This window comes from Schistocerca piceifrons, chromosome 1 (genome assembly GCF_021461385.2).
Source record: "Schistocerca piceifrons isolate TAMUIC-IGC-003096 chromosome 1, iqSchPice1.1, whole genome shotgun sequence".
Lineage (NCBI taxonomy): Eukaryota > Metazoa > Arthropoda > Insecta > Orthoptera > Acrididae > Schistocerca > Schistocerca piceifrons.
The window spans coordinates 621,310,492-621,331,770 of record NC_060138.1 but is presented as its reverse complement, the minus strand read 5'-3'; the positions used below and the strand labels follow the sequence as shown (position 1 = coordinate 621,331,770).

Sequence of the window (21,279 nt, the reverse complement as noted above, 5' to 3'; positions counted from 1 at the left end):
AACTGCTGTTTGTGTATGAGAAATCAGTTGGAAACTTTCCTCATGTCAGCACATTGTAGGTGTCACCACCGGCGCCAACCTTGTGTGAATGCTCTGAAAAGCTAATCATTTGCATATCACAGCATCTTCTTCCTGTTGGTTAAATTTCACATTTGTAGCATGTCATCTTCGTGGTGTAGCAGTTTTAAGGGCCAGTAGCGTAGATGTTGGACAGTCAAACATACTTGTAGATACAAGGAAAGTAACTGCGAAGAAACCTAGGGTGGCAAAAGAAATGAAAGGAGGCAGTACAAAAATACTCAAGGAAAGACAGGAAAACAGCAATATTCCTACTTTGGTGTGCAGAGCAGCCAAGGCGAAATCGCTACAGGAAAAATATGATTAAATCGAAAAAGGAATGATAGTTGGAGGGACTGACAAGCCATATAGACAATTCAAAAACAACCTTTGGTGAAGGGTGCTAATGTTAAGAGTGCAGTGGTAATTCCACTGTTAACCACAGAGGAAAGAGCAGATAGGTGGAAAGAGTACATTGAAGGTTTCTGTGAGGGGAAGGACTTGTCTGAAGACAGAAGAAGAAACTAGAATTCCATCAGAATTTCTTAAATCAGTGGGGAAAATGGCAACCAAACAGCTATTCAGGTTTCTGGTAGAATCTATGAGACTGGCAACTTGCCACCAGACTTTGAAAAAAATATCGTCTTCACAATTCTGAAGATAGCAAGGGCAGATAGGTGCAAAACCTGTTGCATAGTCAGCTTAACATCTCTTACATCCAAGCTGCTGACTAATATAAGATACTGAAGAATGAAAAAGAAACTTAGGTACCTGTTAGATGATGATCAGTTTGGATTTAGGGAAGGCAAAGGCATCAGAGAGGCAGTTCTGACTTTGTGATTGATAATGGAAGCAAGACTGAACAAAAATTAAAATAAACTCATAGGATTTCTCTGTCCAGAAAAAGTATTCAACAGTGTGCTATGGTTCAAGATTTTCAAAATTCTGAGAGAAAAAGGAGTAAGCTACAGGGAAAGGCAGGTGATATACAATCTGTACAAAAACCAAGAGGGAACAATAAGATTGGAAAAGCAAGAACAAAGTGATCATTTGAAAAGGGTATGAGACAGGGATGTAAATTTTCTCCCCTCCAGGGATGTAAATTTTCTCCCCTCCTGTTCAAGCTATATGTGAAAGAAGCAATGATGGAAATAAAATGAAAGTTAAGAGTGGGATTAAAATTCATGTTTAAAGGATATGAATGATAAGATTCACTTTGCGATCCTCAGTCGAAGGGAAGAAGAATTACAGGATCTGTTGGATGGAATGAATAGTCTTAGAGTACAGAATGTGGATTGAATAAAAGCCAAAAAAAGGCGGGGGGGGGGGGGGGGGGGCAAGCAATGGGGACACTGAGAAAGTTAACATAAAACTTGGTAGTCACCACGAAGTAGAATAACTTATGACAGAAGAAGCAAGGAAGACTTAAGAAGCAGGCTAGCACAGACAAAGGAGACATTCCATTCCTGGCCAAGAGGAGTCTACTGGTATCAAACATAGGTCTTAATTTGAGAAAGAATGTTGTGAGAACATACATTTAGAGCACAGCATTGCATGGTGGTGAATCATGGACAGTGGGAACAGTGGCCGAGATGTGGTGCCACAGAAGAATTTTGAAAATCAGGTGGATTGATGAGATAAGGAGTAAGGTTCTCTGCAGAATTGGTGAAGAAAGGAACATTTGGAAACACTGAAACACTGGCATGAAGAACAGACAGGATGATAAGACATGCTTTAAAGCATGGTACTAGAGGGAACTGTAGAGTGAGACAGAGATTGGAATACATCCAACAATTAATTTAGGAAGTAGCACACAAGTGCTACTTTGAAATGAAAAGGTCAATGCAGAGCGGCGGTCCACAACAAACTGATCAGAAGACTGATGGCAAAATAATGCATGTGAGAAAATTTCAAAACTTAATTGTGCCAGCAACAATTGATGCTGTGCAGTGTCTCAGCACTGAAGCAAAAAGCATGGCACAAAGCTCTGGAAACACTGAGGGCCCTGGTCTGTTACTTGTAGAAGCTACTGTGAGTAGTAAAATGGGTCAGGGGAATACATAAGGAGTAAAATTTCATTGATTAATAATAAATACAAATAAGAAATGAATTGTGCCACAAATATCACTTTCATCCATACAATCAGGAAAACCCTGTAAATGTTGTGGTTTTCTAGTCTTCTTCGTAGTCTTGCATTGATTTTTTTCTAAAGTGGTAACTGCTTATGTATTTCTTGGTGTGCCATTCCACCTATTGTGGATATTTTTCTCTACAATATTCCACACAGAAGAGAAACCAAATCATTACTGGCAGATCATACACAGGCTCATATTGGCCACCTATTAAGCAGAGGACAAAGAAAAAAATAGTATTTAAAAAGGTAATAAAGTTTTACAGTAAAAGAGCACTGAAAAACATATTGTCCTGTGGGAAACAGTGTTAAAAAGTTTCCAGTTTAACTGGAACCCAAGATGTTATAACTGTCATCAGTGATTATTGATATATCATCAGTGATTATTGATAAGCATACTATTTTAATTTTGCAGAAAATTAAAATGGTTTTTCTTTTTAATGTCTTTCAACTGCAGTAAGACCAAATTATTATTCATCATGTATGAATAATAGATGTCATGAAAACATAACTACGAACTGGGAGTCATTAAACAGTCTCTTATAACTAAATGTAAAGATTGAGCTTTCATTTCAAAAGAAGATTTGTTTGGTATCCCCGCTAGTGGGCATTGAAATGGACGCAGATGAACTGATGTGGGTGTTGCAGCAGATTAGAGTGGCAAGCTGTCAGAAAGCAGGCAGAACCACTAACCTAAGTGTTTACTTGCCAACAGAGATGGTCCAGACCCACCAATTCTTAAACATCAACCAACTTGGACCTGGCCTTCACATTGCACCTGGTTCCACGTGATAGTTGTTCAGTCATTCATGCTGGTAGTGTTTTGTGCCTTTCTCCATGCCTGTCTCTACTTGATTCTCCTGGGACTCTCTGTTCTCTGTAGAATGACCCTGATGTCGAGTTCGTCTTCTTCTTCCAGGATTCAGCTCCCTGGCTTCCACATCCGAGCCACCACTGGCTAAATTAATTACAATTGTGCTAAGAGGAAAGTTTTGTGGCATTGAGATGCCCTTGCAGATACATTAGTGGTGAATGAGGACTTTCTTACAGATATGATGGTTTTATTTATTTTTTTCTTAGTGTTCATTTTTGGCCACCATGGACCCAGCATTTTTGCAGAGCTGGCAGGAGCAGTTGTACCTTATAATCTTACCCTCCCACACATCACCATTAGATTTTTCTTAGTCTCTTCATTATTTTCAAAAGCTTCAAGAGCTGTAAGAAACACAAAAGTAAAACTTTTGACTTATCTTCTTCATTTTTTCTTCTTTTTTGTTGGCTCCAAGTCTTGCATCTAGGGGTACATTCTTGCAGCTGAAATTTTGATTTAATGTTGTGGGTTCCTGACCACTAAATAGCTGATGAAGATTTGCCTGTATACTACTTGAATTGTATTCTTTGTCTCATTATTAAATATCACACTGTTTATACAATTTCCACTTAATATTCCAGATTACATTGTTAGTGTCAATCACATAAATACACCTGTCTCCATCAAAGGCATGCCCACTACTATTATTATTCTGTGGTACTCACAATATTCCAAAGAGTTGCATTGAAGAGTTTACAGAACAAAAGAATTTACGAACTTTCTTGACAGAAGAAGAATCTTCAAGTTATATCATTACTTTATAAATGAGTCCAGAAATAAATTTAATGATTCACATTAGATTGTGCAATTAATAATATGAATTTTAAATATGCCTGAAATTTCATAATTTCAAATGTTTCTAAAAGACGAGTAATTTTAACTGTACATATAGAGTACTAACAAATTAATTTCTTTTTACACATTTGAACCTGAAATATAACACATCATATACAAAATCATGAAATTCTTTCAGTGAAACAGCCGAGAATGTGTTCACCTATACGAAATTTGGGATTAATTCTGGTATCAGCTACTTCTATATTAAAAAAAAGATTATCTTATAAAAAGGTGTCCCATTACAACCTCCAGCAACAAAAGCTGCAGCATGAGCAGATGTAGAAGCTGCTAAAAAAGAATTCAGAATTGCTATGCTCTCATGCCACACTGGTGGCTGGCCAGGCACTTGCAGAGAAGCTGTCTTTCCCAGTGCCCCCAACACCATTCGCCAGTTTCGGCGAGTCTACAGAAAGGTGGGGCTGTACCCTGTGCCTGTTATTGGTGCACTGCTAGGTAAGGTGTATTGTTGATCCTGGTGATAATGTCACCTTGTTATTATCCAGCAGTGCAGGTTTGTATGAAATTGTGCCCTCCACTGACCCCATAAAACTTAACTTTGAGTAACGCTGTAAGATGCTCACTCAATATTTTGGAAATCAAACTCATGTGGTGGAAACATGGTTTCAGTTTAATCAGTACCACAAGCACAAAGGGCAGTTGTATGCAATCTAGATCACCAACCTGCAAAGTCTCTCATGCAAGTTTCGGTTTGAGTGTCCCCGATACGCTAACTCATATGGGGACTAGCTAATTAGAGATGTAATTGTCCATTTAATACCTGATACCATAATTCAAACTATGGCATTCCCCTTGTTCAATCCTTCTGTAGTCGAAGTTGTCCAGGACTGAATAACGTGAACTGAAATTAAGTAGGAGAGTTGTGGTACACAATTGCATTTTTTGGCCACTTGGACTCACTCTCCTTCCATACCTGTTTCTGTTTAATGGACAGGTTGTGGGTCCTGCCCCAGAGCCCATGTGTTGCAAATTGGACAGGACTGCCTGTACACAGATGCCTTTCATGGGCTGTGCTGAAAACTAGGCCATTTTGCTTCAGTTCAAGGCAGTCGGCAATCTACAGTACGGTTGTTGGAGACCCAGTGTTTTCCCTGGACTGAGAAGCTGTCTCCAATGCCTCCCGAGTAATGTCCCAGCATATTCTGCTAACGTTGTTCATGATATGAGTAACCTGATTGTTGATGAAAACTGTTTAGTGTTGTAATGAAGATTTGGGCTCTTTACTATGATTGTATGGCCAGCTACCTCAGAATACCTGGGATTGGGCAGAAAATTTCAAGGCCCATGTCTCCTTTAACCCAACAGCAATTCCTAAAGTTTGTCATCCATATACCATTCCCTTTGTCAAATGCTGCACAGTCAAGTGCCAAGTCCAAACTGCAGCATTGGCAGTAAATAGGTGTCAATTCTCCTATTTCGTCTAGACAATGGAGCATCCATGTGGTAATGACTGAGAAAACAAATAGTGCTGTGTGCTTTTGCGAAGATTTTAAACAATCAGTCAGCACACAATGTGTCACAGATTCATATCCCATTCCACATCCAGAGGAGTTGATGATATCCCTCAAACAGTGCTTGTGTTTCACTCCCTGTTTGGCTTCTTTTATGCTTGGTAAACAATTAATCCAGACCACCAACACTTTTCATTATGGCATAAGTCCTTTCCTGTCACATCAAAACCCTGGTGGCAGCAAGCAGCGCATCACTTACATGTTAAAGACACTTTCAACCCTGCATCCTAACTAAGTAACTATTTACAGCTGGAAAAGGAGGTTCTGGCTGTCACTTTTGGTTTATGATCAGAGTTCGTACTCATCACCAACCGCAAACCACTGATATGATGTTGTTCAGTCCTCATTTGAAGCTACTTGATGGGACTCTCCACCTATTGCAGATGTGGGTTCTCTTCCTCAATAATTATTGCTATGACATTTGTTACCAGGCCATTCGCCAGCATTCTAACACAGATGCATTATTGCAGTTGCTGGCAGGGCCAAACTGGAGTTCAATCAACAAGAGGCTCTACTTTTTGCAGTAAACATTGCTAGATTTTCCTTTGATTGTATTGGAGGTCAAAATTACCACAATTGCTGACTCACTGTTCCAGATAATAGTATTCATAGCCCATAAGGGATGCCCAAAACACGCTCCTTCAGGAATGGATTCAGTGCAGCATGATGTGACATACTATGTGACTGCCTCATTGTTATTAATGGGGTTCTTATTCTTGCAACAGAGGAGCAAAGCTGTCGAGTGGTCATGGCATTGCACCTCACATACTACAGTTGCTGCTTGTGAGGCACTGCTGACTGTTTCTACTGGCCAGTGATCAATCACAACGTTGAACATACTGTGCAGTCTTGACCAGTGCTCAGAATCAGGCTGTGACCCATGTCGATCCCAGAGCACCCTAGGGGCACAGTGCACATCAGTTTTGTGGGCTCTTTTTCAGGAAGAATTTTCTGTATGTTGCAAAACTACCCTCCACAATGTTGAGAGCACTACTCACACATTGTCAGTTGTTTTTGCTATCACTAATTCACCTGGCTTCTAGCTCAGAGGTGGAGTGCTTCATGTGAATGTTCAAGATCAAATCAAGAAGTCTGTCTCTGCCTCCTATCATGATGAATTGTGTCAATAGTGTTAACTATATGATGAACTTTGTGTTGTCCTCCCACATTATTTCAGCTATAATGTCCTATGCATTGTCATGGTCCACAAACTGGTTGATGCACTGTCATGTAATTTGACATGATCTGTGACAGCAAGATTCTCCACTTACTATGCAAACCATACAGAATTCATTATTATTATTTCTGTTGCAAGTGTACTGCAGTTTAAGAGAGTATTAAACTAGAGTTTCCAGTATGCCTAGGAGAAAAAAAAGATTATTGTGGAAAAGGACCAACCAAATAAACATATTGTAGATGCTTTTCAGTACTTCCATGTGCTTATTCCAGATGTTTTGTTAAGAGGAATAACAGGTGTCAAACCAGTGATGACACTTAGTCAGTTAAAGTAAAAAGCATCTCATGTAACACTCTTAAACTGCAGTACACTTAAGACCAAAAAATATAAATAATAATTGACAGATGTTGATAACAGCTACTATGGAATATGGCCATCCAAACAAACATATCACACAGAATTTGTGTCTGAAAATGATTAGATATGAAATAGCTGCATTAAGTGTTTAAGATTAGCAGAGGTAATCCCAAAACAGATTGTGGATATATCAATGGTCTCTGTATGTTAATAAGAAGTCTTTAAAAACATTTCAATATCTACTTTAAAAAATGTCTCTGATAGCACTTGCACATGTGAACAAGCAAATAAAAATTTGAACATTTCTAATATGTTAAAACTATGTGTCAGACTGGGACTGAGATCCTAGCCTTATAGTCAATGCCCCACCAGTACTATGCTGCCATCTCTGATATTTGTTAACTTACCTTGGGTTGATTCAAAATTTCAGTTCATGTCTTATTTCTTTTATATTCATGACGATCAGAAGTTTTCATTTTTACATAATCAGTAGAGGTGCATTCCACAATTAATTTAATGAAAGTGCAAAAATTTCTGGAGAAGTTTTGCTTTTTACTTTTACTTTATCACATACAGTCACTGACAATAAAATTTATGAAGAATTTGTCTTCTTGTAGATAAATTTAAACATGAAAAACCTCTAGTTGAACTTTTAACAGTTATGGAAAGGATAGATTGCTACTGACTGTGAAGCCCATCTGTGGCTCAGTGTGTCATTTTTATAGTGATTAGTGTTATGTTCTTTCCATAATTGGTGATATTCCAATCTGGAGTTTCCTACTAGAACCTTTCAAATACAAAAACATAGCATTTTATTTCAGAACAGTGTAGCTCAATACAGCACCTTCTTGGTTCACTCTACAACATAGAGAGCAGTCTTGCATCATATTGATCCCTTTCTAAATGTACATTCAGGAACCTATAGTGGTTTTCTAAAACTTTCTTTTTCACAAGTAGCCAGTTCAGTGACCACTTTTGAGAACAGGAAGCTTACTTGGGAAAAAGTGTATTGCAGTATCTTTCTCTTCACAATCATAAAATATATTTTGCATATTAGCAAAATACTGGACAATAATATATAATAATGATGAAAAAATTATATTTTCATAATAATTTTTACGTATTTCTCAATGGAGCTAATTAATATGTCTCTATCCCTTCCTTACAAACTCCTCCAGTGACACAAGAAAAAAATTAACAATAATTAAACAATCAACTGCATCCATGCAGCACTTTGAAGCTCATCCTCTCAACATCTTTGGCTTGAGCAAAAGTGGCCATGGATGATCCCTAGTTGGCTATCAGTTTTACAGTACAGATAATATACGGCCAAATGTGACATTATATAAATATCTGTGTCAATAATTTTGCAACACTAAAAACTCTTGACATACTGGATCTGCTGGTCATGGGTGGATATGTTCCACAACATCAAATTGTTCCTGACACACATTCATTGTCACACCCCATGTACACATTTACCTTCGCATCTTGTGTGACAATAGCTTTAGGATGTCATGTATTGAGGAGAGGACCTACCAAGTCATGTCTGACATTGATTGGGTTCTGATTTAACCATTTATGTTATTTATGGAGGGCAGGGTCATATCTGGCAGTAATCAAAGGTGCAGAGGTGGCTATATCCAGTGTACTGTTACCTGTGGTGCCATAAGAGAATTATGCATATTATTAAGAAATAGTTGAGTGGTAAGCAGCGCAATGATCATATCTAACTAGTGAAAATTGTGTACCAGACCAGGATTCTTACCATGATCCTACCTATCCACAGACAATATGTTACCAGTTTTACTATCTGTAAGTGCCTCATCAACCACTTGGAGTTTCAGCCTGCCATTTTCTTGACTCCCTGTCAAATTACATACTACGTCCCTCACTAGGCTGAAAACACATATACAGCAGAGAATTCAATTTAACTAAGTCTCAGAACACTTTGGGTTGACAGTTCTCTGCCTTTTTTAGCTGAGTATACACTTCAGTGGACATTTAGAAAAAATAAAATTGAGTGTTGAACTAGGGTTAAAACCCAGATCTCAGTATTTCATGGCCAGTGCACTAGCAATGGTTGGCTAACATTGCCACTTAATGTCTTAAACCTGTCAGAGGTATAACATTTAGACATCAGTTTATGAATATTGAACATCTTAGACTATTAGCATTATCTACACTATCAGTTACAAAATGTACTGTGGTGAAGACTTGTAAACAATACAGCAATATCCAGATGTAAGCCAAGTTTTGTGACCAATTTACTAACTTTTGCTACAGTAATCTAATGACATTTAGAGAAAGTTTGTATCTGTCATTTTGTCCTCGGTGGCTCAGTCGGATAGAGCATCTGCCATGTAAGCTAGTTCTTTCAATTTGACATCAGTTATTGATTTCTCTACTTGGGTGGCACTGGAAAGCAGCACACTGATAGATAACATTTTCATAGACCAAGATAAATTTAACCAAATAAAAACTTTTCCTGTTAAGAATGGTCTGTCTGATCATGATGCACAGCTAGTTACAGTATATAATATAGCTCCATACAGTAATGCAAAACAGTCCTCCAAAATAGTGTGTTCCATTAATAATTTAACAATTCAGAATTTTAGGGAAAGCTTGCAACAGTTAGACTGGGATGAGGTGTACAGGGAACGTGATGCTAATTTAAAATTTAACCTATTTCATGATATCTTTGTGAGTGTATTTGGAAACAGTTTCCCTAAGAAAACATTGAAATATAATTCTAAGTAACCATGTAAAAAGTCATGGCTCAGTAAAGGGATAAAAATATCTTGTGAACAGAAAAGGGAAATGTGAGTTATCTTATAGCTAGGAGGAGAAATGATCCTGAAACAGTGAAACATTATAAAAACTACTGCACTGTATTAAGAAAATTTATTAAAAAGTCCAGAAGTATGTGCATTATGTCTGAGATTAGCACATCTGACAATAAAATTAAAACAATTTGGAATATTGTTAAAAGGGAAACAGGGCAACTGAGAGCACAGGAAGATGGTATTTCTATCAAACACAATGAAAAGTTTGTTAACAATAAGTCAGAAGTATAAAACATTTTAATAATCATTTTTTGAGTGTTGTATAAAAAATAGGATCCAGCTATTCATTAGAAAATGCAAAGGCAGTATATGGAAGAGGCAGTACCTATGCAATTTGATGAAAAATGGAAATTCAACCCACCTCTCCTACTGAAATTAAGAAAATAATAAATTCACTCAAAAGTTAAAGCTCACATTGAATTTATGGCATTTCCAACAGAGTACTAAAAGCTTTTTCCCAACAAATCAGTAGGAGTCTTAGCCAAATATGTAATAGCTCACTGAAACAGGGCATTTTTCCAGATAGACTGAAATACGCTGTGATTATGTAGGCTTTCCCGGCGTAATAAGTCTTGAAAGTCTCTTCGGGTTTGCTGCTGGATCCTAAAATCAACTTGACTTGATATTTCAGTGATCCAACTGTTCGCCATCTTCAGGAAAATGCTGCTTATGCTGATGAGTCCCGCTGAGAACTGACGCCAGGTTGCAAATCGACGTCCTATATAGGCCACCATTCAGTACATGGCGCATGCGCCGCCCATCACAGTTTGTGCCTTCCAAAACAGGGAGGTGGCACCGCCCTTAGTGAAACACTGCTGGCAACAATATATCGCAATCAAGGCCACACCAAAGAACATTCAGCTCTGATGCAAGATAATACAGGATTCCACGTCTTGCTAAGAGGAAACCCATTGTCTCTGTTGATTAAATTATCAGTCAACCTAATTTCAATCACCTCTTTATACACACTGTTCTGAAAACCGGAAATGTTGGCAACCACAACAGTTTCCTCAAATTTCATTTTGTGTCCCTCATTTAGGCAGTGTTCTGCTACTGCTGATTTTTCCGGCTGTTGTAGCCTCGTATGTCGGCGATGTTCCACACACCTGTCTTGCACTGTGCGAATAGAAGGGCCAACGTAAGCTTTCCCGCATTGACACGGAATTTTGTACACCCTGGGTTTCCTAAGCCCCAAATCATCCTTCACATTGCCGAGCAGAGCCCTAATCTTAGAAGGTGGACGGAAAACACTCTTAATGTTAAAATTCCTTAAAATTCGTCCAATCTTAAACGATAAGCCTCCAGCATAAGGAAGAAAGGCCACAGATCTATGTTCCTCTTCGTACACCTCCGGAGATGGTCCAAACTCCATAGCCCGATGGATCTGCTTCTCGGTGTATCCATTTTCCTCAAAAACAGTCATCAAATGCTCAAGTTCTGGGGTTAAGCTGTCTGCGTCGGAAATGGCATATGCTCTCCATACCAAAGTCCTAAGGACGCCACTACGTTGGTGTGGTGGATGACAACTCTTATGATGCAGATACCAATCTGTGTGTGTCGGCTTTCGGTGAACACTGTGTCCCAAAGTTCCATCTGGTTTTTATAAACCATTACATCTAAAAATGGAAGCATCCCATCATTTTCAACCTCCATAGTAAATTTGATACGCGGATGAAGACAGTTGAAGTGGTCCAAAAATCTGTTAAGAGCACCACGTCCATGCGGCCAGACAAAGAAGGTATCGTCCACGTATCTCCAGAAGCACGTTGCTTGCAAAGCTGAAGTCCTCAGTGCCATGTCCTCGAAGTCCTCCATAAATAAATTGGCGACTATGGGTGACAAAGGACTACCCATAGCCACTCCGTCATTCTGCTCAAAAATGTTACCATTAAATAAAAAATACATGGAGGTCAGCACATGACGACAAAGCTTCACCAGCTCTTCATCCAGTTTTTCACTGATCAAACTAAAGGACTCTTCCAGAGGAACTCGTGTAAATAGGGATGCATCGAAACTTACTAAAAGATCTGAAGGACTCAACTTCAAAGATCCCAATTGTCGAATAAAATCTACCAAACTGGATATGTGGTTTTCACACTTGCCAACAAATGGACTGAGAGCAGATGATAAATACTTTGCAGGGTTATATGTGGGTGCACCCAAATTACTAACAATAGGGCATAGAGGAACCCCTTCCTTATGCAACTTAGGCAGACCATACAACATAGGCGGAACGGCAGCACCAGGATGAAGTTTCTTACGTAAATCATCTGACAACGAACTCTTTTCCAACAGTGAAAGTGTCTTACGTTTGATCCTTTCTGTGGGGTCATTAGATAGTCTTCTGTACGCCGGGTTGTTGAGAAGTAAATCCATTTTTAGGACACAATCATCCTGCGTCATTACAACCATGGTATTCCCCTTGTCAGCTGGTAAAACTACTACTTCATCATCATTCTTCAGGGAACGAATGCCTGCTCTCTCTGCGGAAGAGATGTTATCCCGTGGTGGTCGAGCCTGACGTAATGTGTGCGACACTTCTTGCCTTATTTCCTCTGCTTGATCCTCAAGTAGGCTGTGTACTGCTTGTTCTACAGAGCATATGAACTCTGTGACAGGAAGTCTCTTGGGAGTGGGCAAAAAATTCAAACCTTTCTCCAGTACCGACACTGTGGGCCCATCCAACGCCTTGTTAGAGAGATTAATCACAGTACGCCGATGTTTATCCGCTTCTGGTGCTGTAGAACGAGAATTTTAAGGAATTTTAACATTAAGAGTGTTTTCCGTCCTCCTTCTAAGATTAGGGCTCTGCTCGGCTCTGTGAAGGATGATTTGGGGCTTAGGAAACCCGGGGTGTACAAAATTCCGTGTCAATGTGGGAAAGCTTACATTGGCCGTTCTATTCGCAGAGTGTAAGACAGGTGTGTGGAACATCGCCAACATACGAGGCTACAACAGCCGAAAAAATCGGCAGTAGCAGAACACTGCCTAAATGAGGGACACAAAATGAAATTTGAGGAAACTGTTGTGGTTGCCAACATTTCCGGTTTTTGGAACAGTGTGCATAAAGAGGCGATTGAAATTAGGTTGACTGATAATTTAATCAACAGAGACAATGGGTTTCCTCTTAGCAAGACGTGGAATCCTGTATTATCTCGCATCAAAGCTGAACGTTCTTTGGTGCGGCCTTGATTGCGATATATTGTTGCCAGCAGTGTTTCACTAAGGGCGGTGCCACCTCCCTGTTTTGGAAGGCACAAACTGTGATGGGCGGCGCATTCTCCATGTACTGAACAGTGGCCTATATAGGTTGATTTTAGTACCGGCAGCAAACCCGAAGAGACTTTCATGAAATACGCTATTGTTAAACCATTGCATAAAAAGGGGGATAGATCTGATGCCAGCAACTACCATCCAATCTCACTTCTGACAGTTTTGTCCAAAATTCTTGAAAAAGTAATGTATTCAAGAGTAGCATCACATATTTGTAAAAGTGAAGTACTTACAAAGTGTCAATATGGTTTTCAGAAAGGCTTTTCAACAGAAAATGCTATATATGCTTTCACTGATCAAATATTAAATGCATTGACTAACTGAAGATCACTCATTGGGATATTTTTTGATCTCTCAAAGGTTTTTGATTGTGTGAATCATGAAATTCTTCTAGATAAGCTTAAGTATTGTGGTATGAGTGGGACAGTGCACAAATGGTTTAATTCATATTTAACTGGAAGAATGCAGAAGGTTGAAATTAACAGTACAGATAATCTGCAAAAGCCAGCAGAGTCCTCTAACTGGGGAGGTATCAAGAATGGTGTCCCACAGTGTTCAGTCTTGGGTCCCTTATTGTTCTTAATATATATTAACGAATTGCCACTCTGTATTCATGAAGATGCAAAGCTAGTTCTTTTTGATGATGATACAAGTATAGTAATCACATCCAAGAAGCAAGACTCAGCTGAGGAAATTGCAAATAACATCTTTCAGAACATTATTAAGTGGTTCCCTGCAAATTGACTCTCACTAATTTTTGAGAAAACACAGTTTATACAATTCTGTACAGCAGAACACCCCTTATAAATATAGACTATGAATGGAAGTCTGTTGCTGAGGCAGAATACTCAAAATTTCGGGGTGTGTGCATTGATGAGAAATTGAATTGGAAGAAACACATCAGTGACCTGCTGAAATGGTTAGGTTCAGCTGCTTATGCTATTAGCAGTATTGCAAATTTTGGTGATAAACATATCAGAAACTTAGCCTACTATGCCTATTTTCATCCACTGCTTTTGTACGGCATCATATTTTGGGGCATTTTGACATTTAGAGAGAAAATATTCATTGCACAAAAGTGTGTAATCAGAATAATAGCTGGAACCCACCCAAGATCACCTTGCAGACATTTATTTAAGGAACTCGGGATTGTCACAGATTCAAAAATAACAGCGAAGTGCATAGCTACAACACTAGAAGAAAGGATGATATTCACAATTCTGGATTAAATCTCACTTTGGCACAGAAAGGGGTGAATTATGCTGCCACAAAAATCTTTGGTCATTTGCCAAATAGCATTAAAAGTCTGACAGATAGCCAACCAACATTTAAAAGCAAATTAAAAGAGTTTTTGAATGACAACTCCTTCTACTCAATAAATGAATTCTTAGATATGAAATAGTAACTGTAAAAAATTTATTAATTATTTTGAGCAAAGTGACACATTCCACATCATTACAAAATGTCGTATTCATGATCTATGGAGCAAAGTTTAATGTATGTACATTTTACACGTCACACACCCGCAGAGTAAATTCACAGGTCAATACCTTTAGTATGATTAGGTATCTACATGAACTTGGAACACCTATTTGCGCAGCTGACACCGATAGAATGTTCCTTATTACACTACCGAGAATCTATATGAGAAAAATAAAATCTTTATTTGTGTGGCTTGGACTATAGTACTGTAAGAGGCTTGCTCTAAGAGCAAATGCATGCTTTTTGCAGGTTAAATAAAAATGTTATACATATTGACATTACTATTTCTAATTAGTAATATCATCTATTAATTTATTATGTCCAAATCAAGCAATGGAAACACCAGGTAGGAATCACAACAATGTAGGAAAAGACAGATTGCCATTTACTATAAAGAAGACATGTCAAGTTGCAGACAGGCACAATTAAAAGGCACTCGCATAAAGCTTTCGGTGATGGCCTTCATCAGTAAAACACAAACACACACACACACACACACAAACACACACACACACAAAAGTACACCTCACACACGCACTACTGCCAACACCAGCATCTTGGGCTGGATTATGTCCTATTGGTATTTCAAATGAGAAGTGCTCTTCCATCAACCACATCACCTGGATTATAGACTGTCATATCATTCAATCTATTTATTGTGTATTTAGGATAGCAGAGGGAAAGTATCCCAACATGGGCATTAACAGCTCCGTACGTTAAGCAGTTATTACTCTACAAGCAGGTTTTATCTGGGTCTGCTTCAGTTTGTCTATCTTAGAAGTTAGGCTTTTGGAGGTGCGCTTCTCCTATGTTACCCTTCAGTGTTCACTCATTTCCATGTTCTTATTTATTCCTGTTTTGATGCTGTTATCAACTCACCTTTGTTTTCCACTATGTGTTCTTCTTATGAGTATTGTTGTATATTTCCTTGGATCACATTTCTTTTTCATGTTAAATCATTTTCTTTCTTTCTCGGCCTATAATCTTATATTTTAGTTTCCCCGCTGCATTTGATTTCTTCATATTCATTTCGTATTCTTGTCTTTGAAGTGTACACAATCACACCATTTCATTTTTCCTGGGATGCATGTCATATTTGTTATTCTCACAATGATTGGTAAACAGCTGGTGACTCTGAAAGCTATTATACTGTGCTTTCTAGACATTATATGAAGGTAAGTGGGTATCTGTCATTACTCTAGATGTATTTTTTAGTTTTAGTTTTCTTGGTCATCATACAACATCACAGGTTTTACTTCCATTACACAGGCAAGGTGAAATGTTCTTGGTCTGGTAGTGAAATACTATACTACTGCAGTCAAAAATACCTTTATTTTTCAGTACCATTTTTTCAGTGATTAGTCCTCACTCCTTGAAGTATGATTCTGGAAGATCTGCAGAACATCAGTCTACAAATGTCTCAACCTATTCATTAGACTACATATATTTTCTATCCATATATTTCTTAGCTGTGGAATTAGATATAAGTCAGAAATATCAAATGTGGCTAATAAATGGGATGTTCCAACAGTTTATAATTCATATTCTTTAGTTTTCCCATTGCTGAAGCAGCTTAATGAACATCAATATTGCACTGATGAAAGATGACTTCTTTCTTTTAATATCTAGACTTCTTATTATCTATATGATTTTTATCCCCATACAGTAGCCTAGGAGACATTTGCAGAATTCTTTTATTATTGTTTTATGCTGTGTAAAGTAATTAATTAGATGAATCCTTTTTGTCATCCAGAAAAATGTGGCTATAACCTTGTTGGTAAAGGGAAACTGTCTTACCCATTGTCCTCTCCCACTGCTTTGATAGTTGTTTGAATTTCAGTCGTGTATGATGGGACCACTTTTCATTCACAGTGACAATTCAGTACACAAAATCTATTTTATTATGTTTTAAATGATGCAAACTTACTTTGGAAATTGTTTTTTGGTCAACAGTCAACAAAAGGAATATTAATTTTGTACATATAAAATATACGCTTCTGTTTCTTTTGACATCATCTGTTTCATACAGCTTTATTGCCAGTTGACCAAAATTGTACTGTGCAATTTCCATATTTTCTCCATCTGTGCCAATTTTTGGATGTCCTTCATGTGGATCATATTCAAGAGAAGATAATCACATTTGAATTCAGTTACTCCTTTCATAACTATTGAAAATGGAGGCGTAGGCTCCTTGTAAACTTACACCAAGTTTAGACACATTTCTGTTGGTAGTAAGCCATCCAAAACAGAATGTTGTGACAGCATGATATTCCAGTTTATCCATTTGGAAAAAAAACATATGCCACATGACTATGTTTAAGCTGTATGAACAAAACTATTCTGCAGATCAAATTGGCATCTGATTTACATTATTACACATCATATTACAACAACCAGACACAAAATTTCATTGAGATATCATCATTTGCATGCCAGAACAAGTACTTTTCACCTCACCTTCCTAAAGTTGGGGCAAACTTTATTTTGGTACTTTTGTATGCATAGTTGTAGTAGCAGTAATAGAAATGAATTCTTGAAGTTTGTTGCAGATTTAAACAGCATGCTCTGTTCATCTTACCATTAGTTTGTTTTTTAAGCGAGGAAAAACTGGTAGCATTTGTCACTCTTAACTAGAGCTGTGCAACTTTCCTGTTCCTCCTATAAGTAAATAATAACATTTAGTAACTAGTTTTTTGTTTCAAGTATTTCATACAGAAGAAGTACATCTACTTTATAGCTGTGGTAACAAAAACAACTTGATCAAGGTTGTGACAGGATTTCTATGTTTCAAATGGTATCAAATTGCATCATCAAGATAATAAACATGGAAAAGAAAGAGAAAGATAGAAAATTGTTAGACAGAAGGAAATGATCTTTGTAAGCAGTAACAGAAACATTAGAGCATTGACATGCATGCTGCTTCCATGTGGATCTCCCTCCTAGTATCACTGTACCTGCATTTGAAATGAAAACTGACTCTCTGATGAATATTTGATTCAAAACATCTACTAAGTATTGATTTGTATGCCTCTTTCTGTTTGATCTTCTGTAGTACAAGTACTGTCAACTCCTTTCTGTTTCTGTCAGCAGCAATCCTTATTGTTGATGTGTTCCTTTTCTGTTTTTTTTTCCTACACTACATTTTTTCCAACACCTTCTTTAATCTTTCTTCACCATTTGCATACTGTAGTGACTTAAAAGTATAACTTTTAAATTGTGACCTATTGTTATCCAGCAACTCACTATTAATACTTTGTAACTTGAATATCAGTCATTGAACCATTGTTACTTCCAAATGTTTTCCTGCATCTCTCCTGAAAGCGAATTTGGAGGAGATCCTGCTATCTTCCCAGCAACTTTTCATTTCTTTTCTGCCTCTGTGGTGAAACATCATTTGAAATTTTGAAATCCAGATATTTCACAATGTTCATTTTATTTATCTACTTTCTGTGCTTCAGTTGTTCTTCAGAGCTCAGTAAACAAGGTCTCTTTTCTATATTTAATATTACCATGTATACATTTCTCAGATATGGTAGTTAAAGTAACTTACATTAATGAATGTTCTTTTGTTGATCATTATGTAATGCATATTAGCAAGAAGCTATAATAAAACTCCACTACATGTATATCACCACCATATTATTTATCTACAACATTTATTACTGTATCCACATGCTAACCCAAGTGTTTTGTTGGTTATAGTTTTAAGTTCATAGGAATTGTGTTGTTACATATGTGTTAAATGTGCTCAGTTTGTCCCATTCAATTAAAAAAACTGTTGTATTAGTTAGTTTGTGAAAATACACTCTGGATATAAATTGATACTGTTGTTATGCAAGGTGTTACTTCACGTATTAAATATAACACATTAACAGTGCCAGATAAAATGTCAGTTTTGTTGTCACATTATTTGTCTCTGCTGTGCACAGAAAATGAGAGAATGAAGACTTTAGGTGCATTTTGTAGTGCTCTTGTTCTCTTCATGATTTTGACCTCAACAGAAAAATGGAATTGTCATAGGAGGAAGTTACTGTTCCTGAGCACAACAGTAGATTTTTACTAATTATTTCAGCAGTTTTCATTACAAATTGCCTTTAAACTCACTCTACATTTACATACATGCATTGCAAGCTGCCATGTGGTGCATGACAGTAATTTTCTTTCCTGTGGCACTCTCAAATAGTGAGGAAAAAATGACTGTCTATAACCTCTATATAAACCCCAGTTTCTATTATATTGTCTTTGTGGTCCTTGTGCAAAGTGTATGTTGTTGGTGAAAGAATCATTCTACAGTGATGTATAACTGGACATAAACAAATACCATGTGGTCTATAGTATATATGAACACAGCACATAAAGTGACTATATAACAACACCAAAGACCTTTATAATCATATATTGTAGTGTTTACTTCTTAAGAATTCTTCATCTTGATAGAAATTGCAGCATTTTATCCACGTTTGCAATACTATCTTGTATATTTTGAATGACACATAATGAACTATGTATGGTAACTTGTTGAAAAAATTTGTACTCAAATATCTGTAGTTATTAAGGACCAAGGGGAGTGCTGAAGAATGCAAATCCAGCAAATGTCTGTTTCTGGTACTGTGCACATCACATCTAGCTTTAAATGTCTCCACATTTTCTCAAGTGTACCTTAAACAGTTATGTATGTATGTACAAAATAGATGGTGTCATTATGTAGAGAAATATTCATGGTTTTTCTGCACTTTGTGATTGCCAATGCTAATATGCATCTAAGTAATACCTTCTGCCATCTCAGTTGACACTCTGCTCCAGGGGAATTTCTCTGTAGCAGTACATGTTGTTTGGCTCTGTTGTTTGAAGTGTAATAACTTAAATATTATTGGTAATTTCATAAAACATTACAGTTAATGCACAGTTTGAAGCAATGAACATAATTTCAGAAAATTTGCAGATTTAAGATAATAGCATTTTTAAAGACATATGTAAATTCATAAATACATTTTTATTTTCAGTTCAAAAAGCAGAGATCAAAATTATGTCAATCAAGAAAAGAATTTAGATGTGATGTAAGTCAATTTTGTTTATTTAGATATTTGATTGAGTTAAAGAAATGCAAATTTGTTTTTTAAGAAAGTGAAGTTGAATGAGTTTAATACCTAATGCCTGAGCAAGCATACATGGCAATTATTAACCTGTATCCCAAAAACAGAAAGAATTTCTCTGATTCTGTAATTTTATACATTATGCTCCAATGATGATAGTGATACAAACTATTAGGGTGATAGAAAATGATGGATGTGTCAGTTATAAAGAAGGAACCCTGGTCCAAAAAGTACTGAGTCAAAATTTATGAAGCCAAATGTGCTGTGAGATAACTCTGCCTATGGAATACAAGAACCTAAAAATTATTATTTCAATGATGTAATAAACTGGTTTAGTTTTCACATAGTCACAAACATTGTAAATTAGGCAAACCTGATTGAATATAGACATACGTCCTGAGGAATGGGGACTGGAGACTCAATTAGTGCACTAAACGGGTACAGCTTGTGTGAATGAAAGGTGAAATATGTGATAAGTGACACATTAGAATCTTAGACCCCGACCTGAGAGTGAATTCCAAGACCTTTTGGGTCTGCAGTCTGGTACTTTGACACTGAGCCCCACATTTTCATGTACCTACAAAAATGGTAATACTGTAGGAAAGCTGATTGGTTGCATCAAAGCAAATACCCAGATAGGACATGTCTGATGCAAAACACTTTTCAAGTCTTCTCATAGTGAAGGGTAAAAATGTAAGTTATAATACAACTGAGGAGGTAAACAAACTGTACAGATTTCCAACTTGGAAGACACAGTGCCTGCATTCAAAGATGAGGAGCTTTCAATCAGCACCCAGTCAGGTATACATGAAACTGGTATCATGCACAATACTGAGCAGGAAATAATATGTTAACAGTTCTTGCATCCCCATTGCTTCACAGTTAGCTCAACTCCCACTGACTTTGGACTTCATGTCATGTTGAATCAGTGAATGCTACAACACTGAATTGTATTCTTGCTTTTCTACATTTGTATTTTTATTTGCTTGAAGCCTGTTTCACCAGAAATGCAAGGGTCAGTAGTTGCAGCTGTCATATGTAGACTTGTCAAGAATCCCCACACAGCACTTGTGCAGTGACAACAACACAGATTAGCTGTGACCTCATGCAAAGGTTCTGTTAATGGTCAGTTAATGGGTCCTTTTCTGTGTATTATGTTCTTAACTACACTAATGTAGACATATTTATTGGATAAATACTCCCCACATTGGAAGATTTCCCACTTGACTTCTGTGCAGGTGTGTGATTCCAACATGAGGGAGTTCTTTGTGCACCTATGTCAGACATTTTCTGGTAGGTGGAAGAGAAGATACTGTTTCAGTCAGCTTATTTGCCTGAACGTATCCCATTTGATTTCTTCTTGTGGTGTTCTTCAGATATCTTGTGCACAAGACACTTGCTGACAGTCAAGGGGTTATCATTCTTGCTGCCTGTGCACCACAGTGCTGAACTTTTGTGCAGTGATATCATGCCTGCATAGAATCTGGGGGACACTACTTGAAACAGCTGTTGTGAATGTAGCAGTGTGTGCAGATCAGTATTAAATTTGTTTCATTTTCACTTGTCTCCACAATTCAGTATTTTCTGTACCAGTGTTCCTTCTTTTAGATTGACATATTTTCCATT

The 21,279-nt window shown here is 37.4% G+C and overlaps 1 protein-coding gene across 4 annotated transcripts in view; it reads left to right on the top strand.

Moving 5' to 3' along the window:
* Window positions 1–21,279, top strand: part of LOC124804395 (leukocyte tyrosine kinase receptor) — an 874,407-nt gene that overhangs the window by 707,238 nt on the left and 145,890 nt on the right. For 2 of the 4 annotated variants that reach the window (XM_047264751.1, XM_047264748.1), the window contains exon 22: window positions 19,564–19,617. The exons of the other annotated variants lie outside the window; for them this stretch is intronic. In XM_047264751.1, the coding sequence (XP_047120707.1) occupies window positions 19,564–19,617 (54 nt within the window). The remainder of the gene's footprint in view (window positions 1–19,563; window positions 19,618–21,279) is intronic. 4 annotated transcript variants of the gene reach the window in all.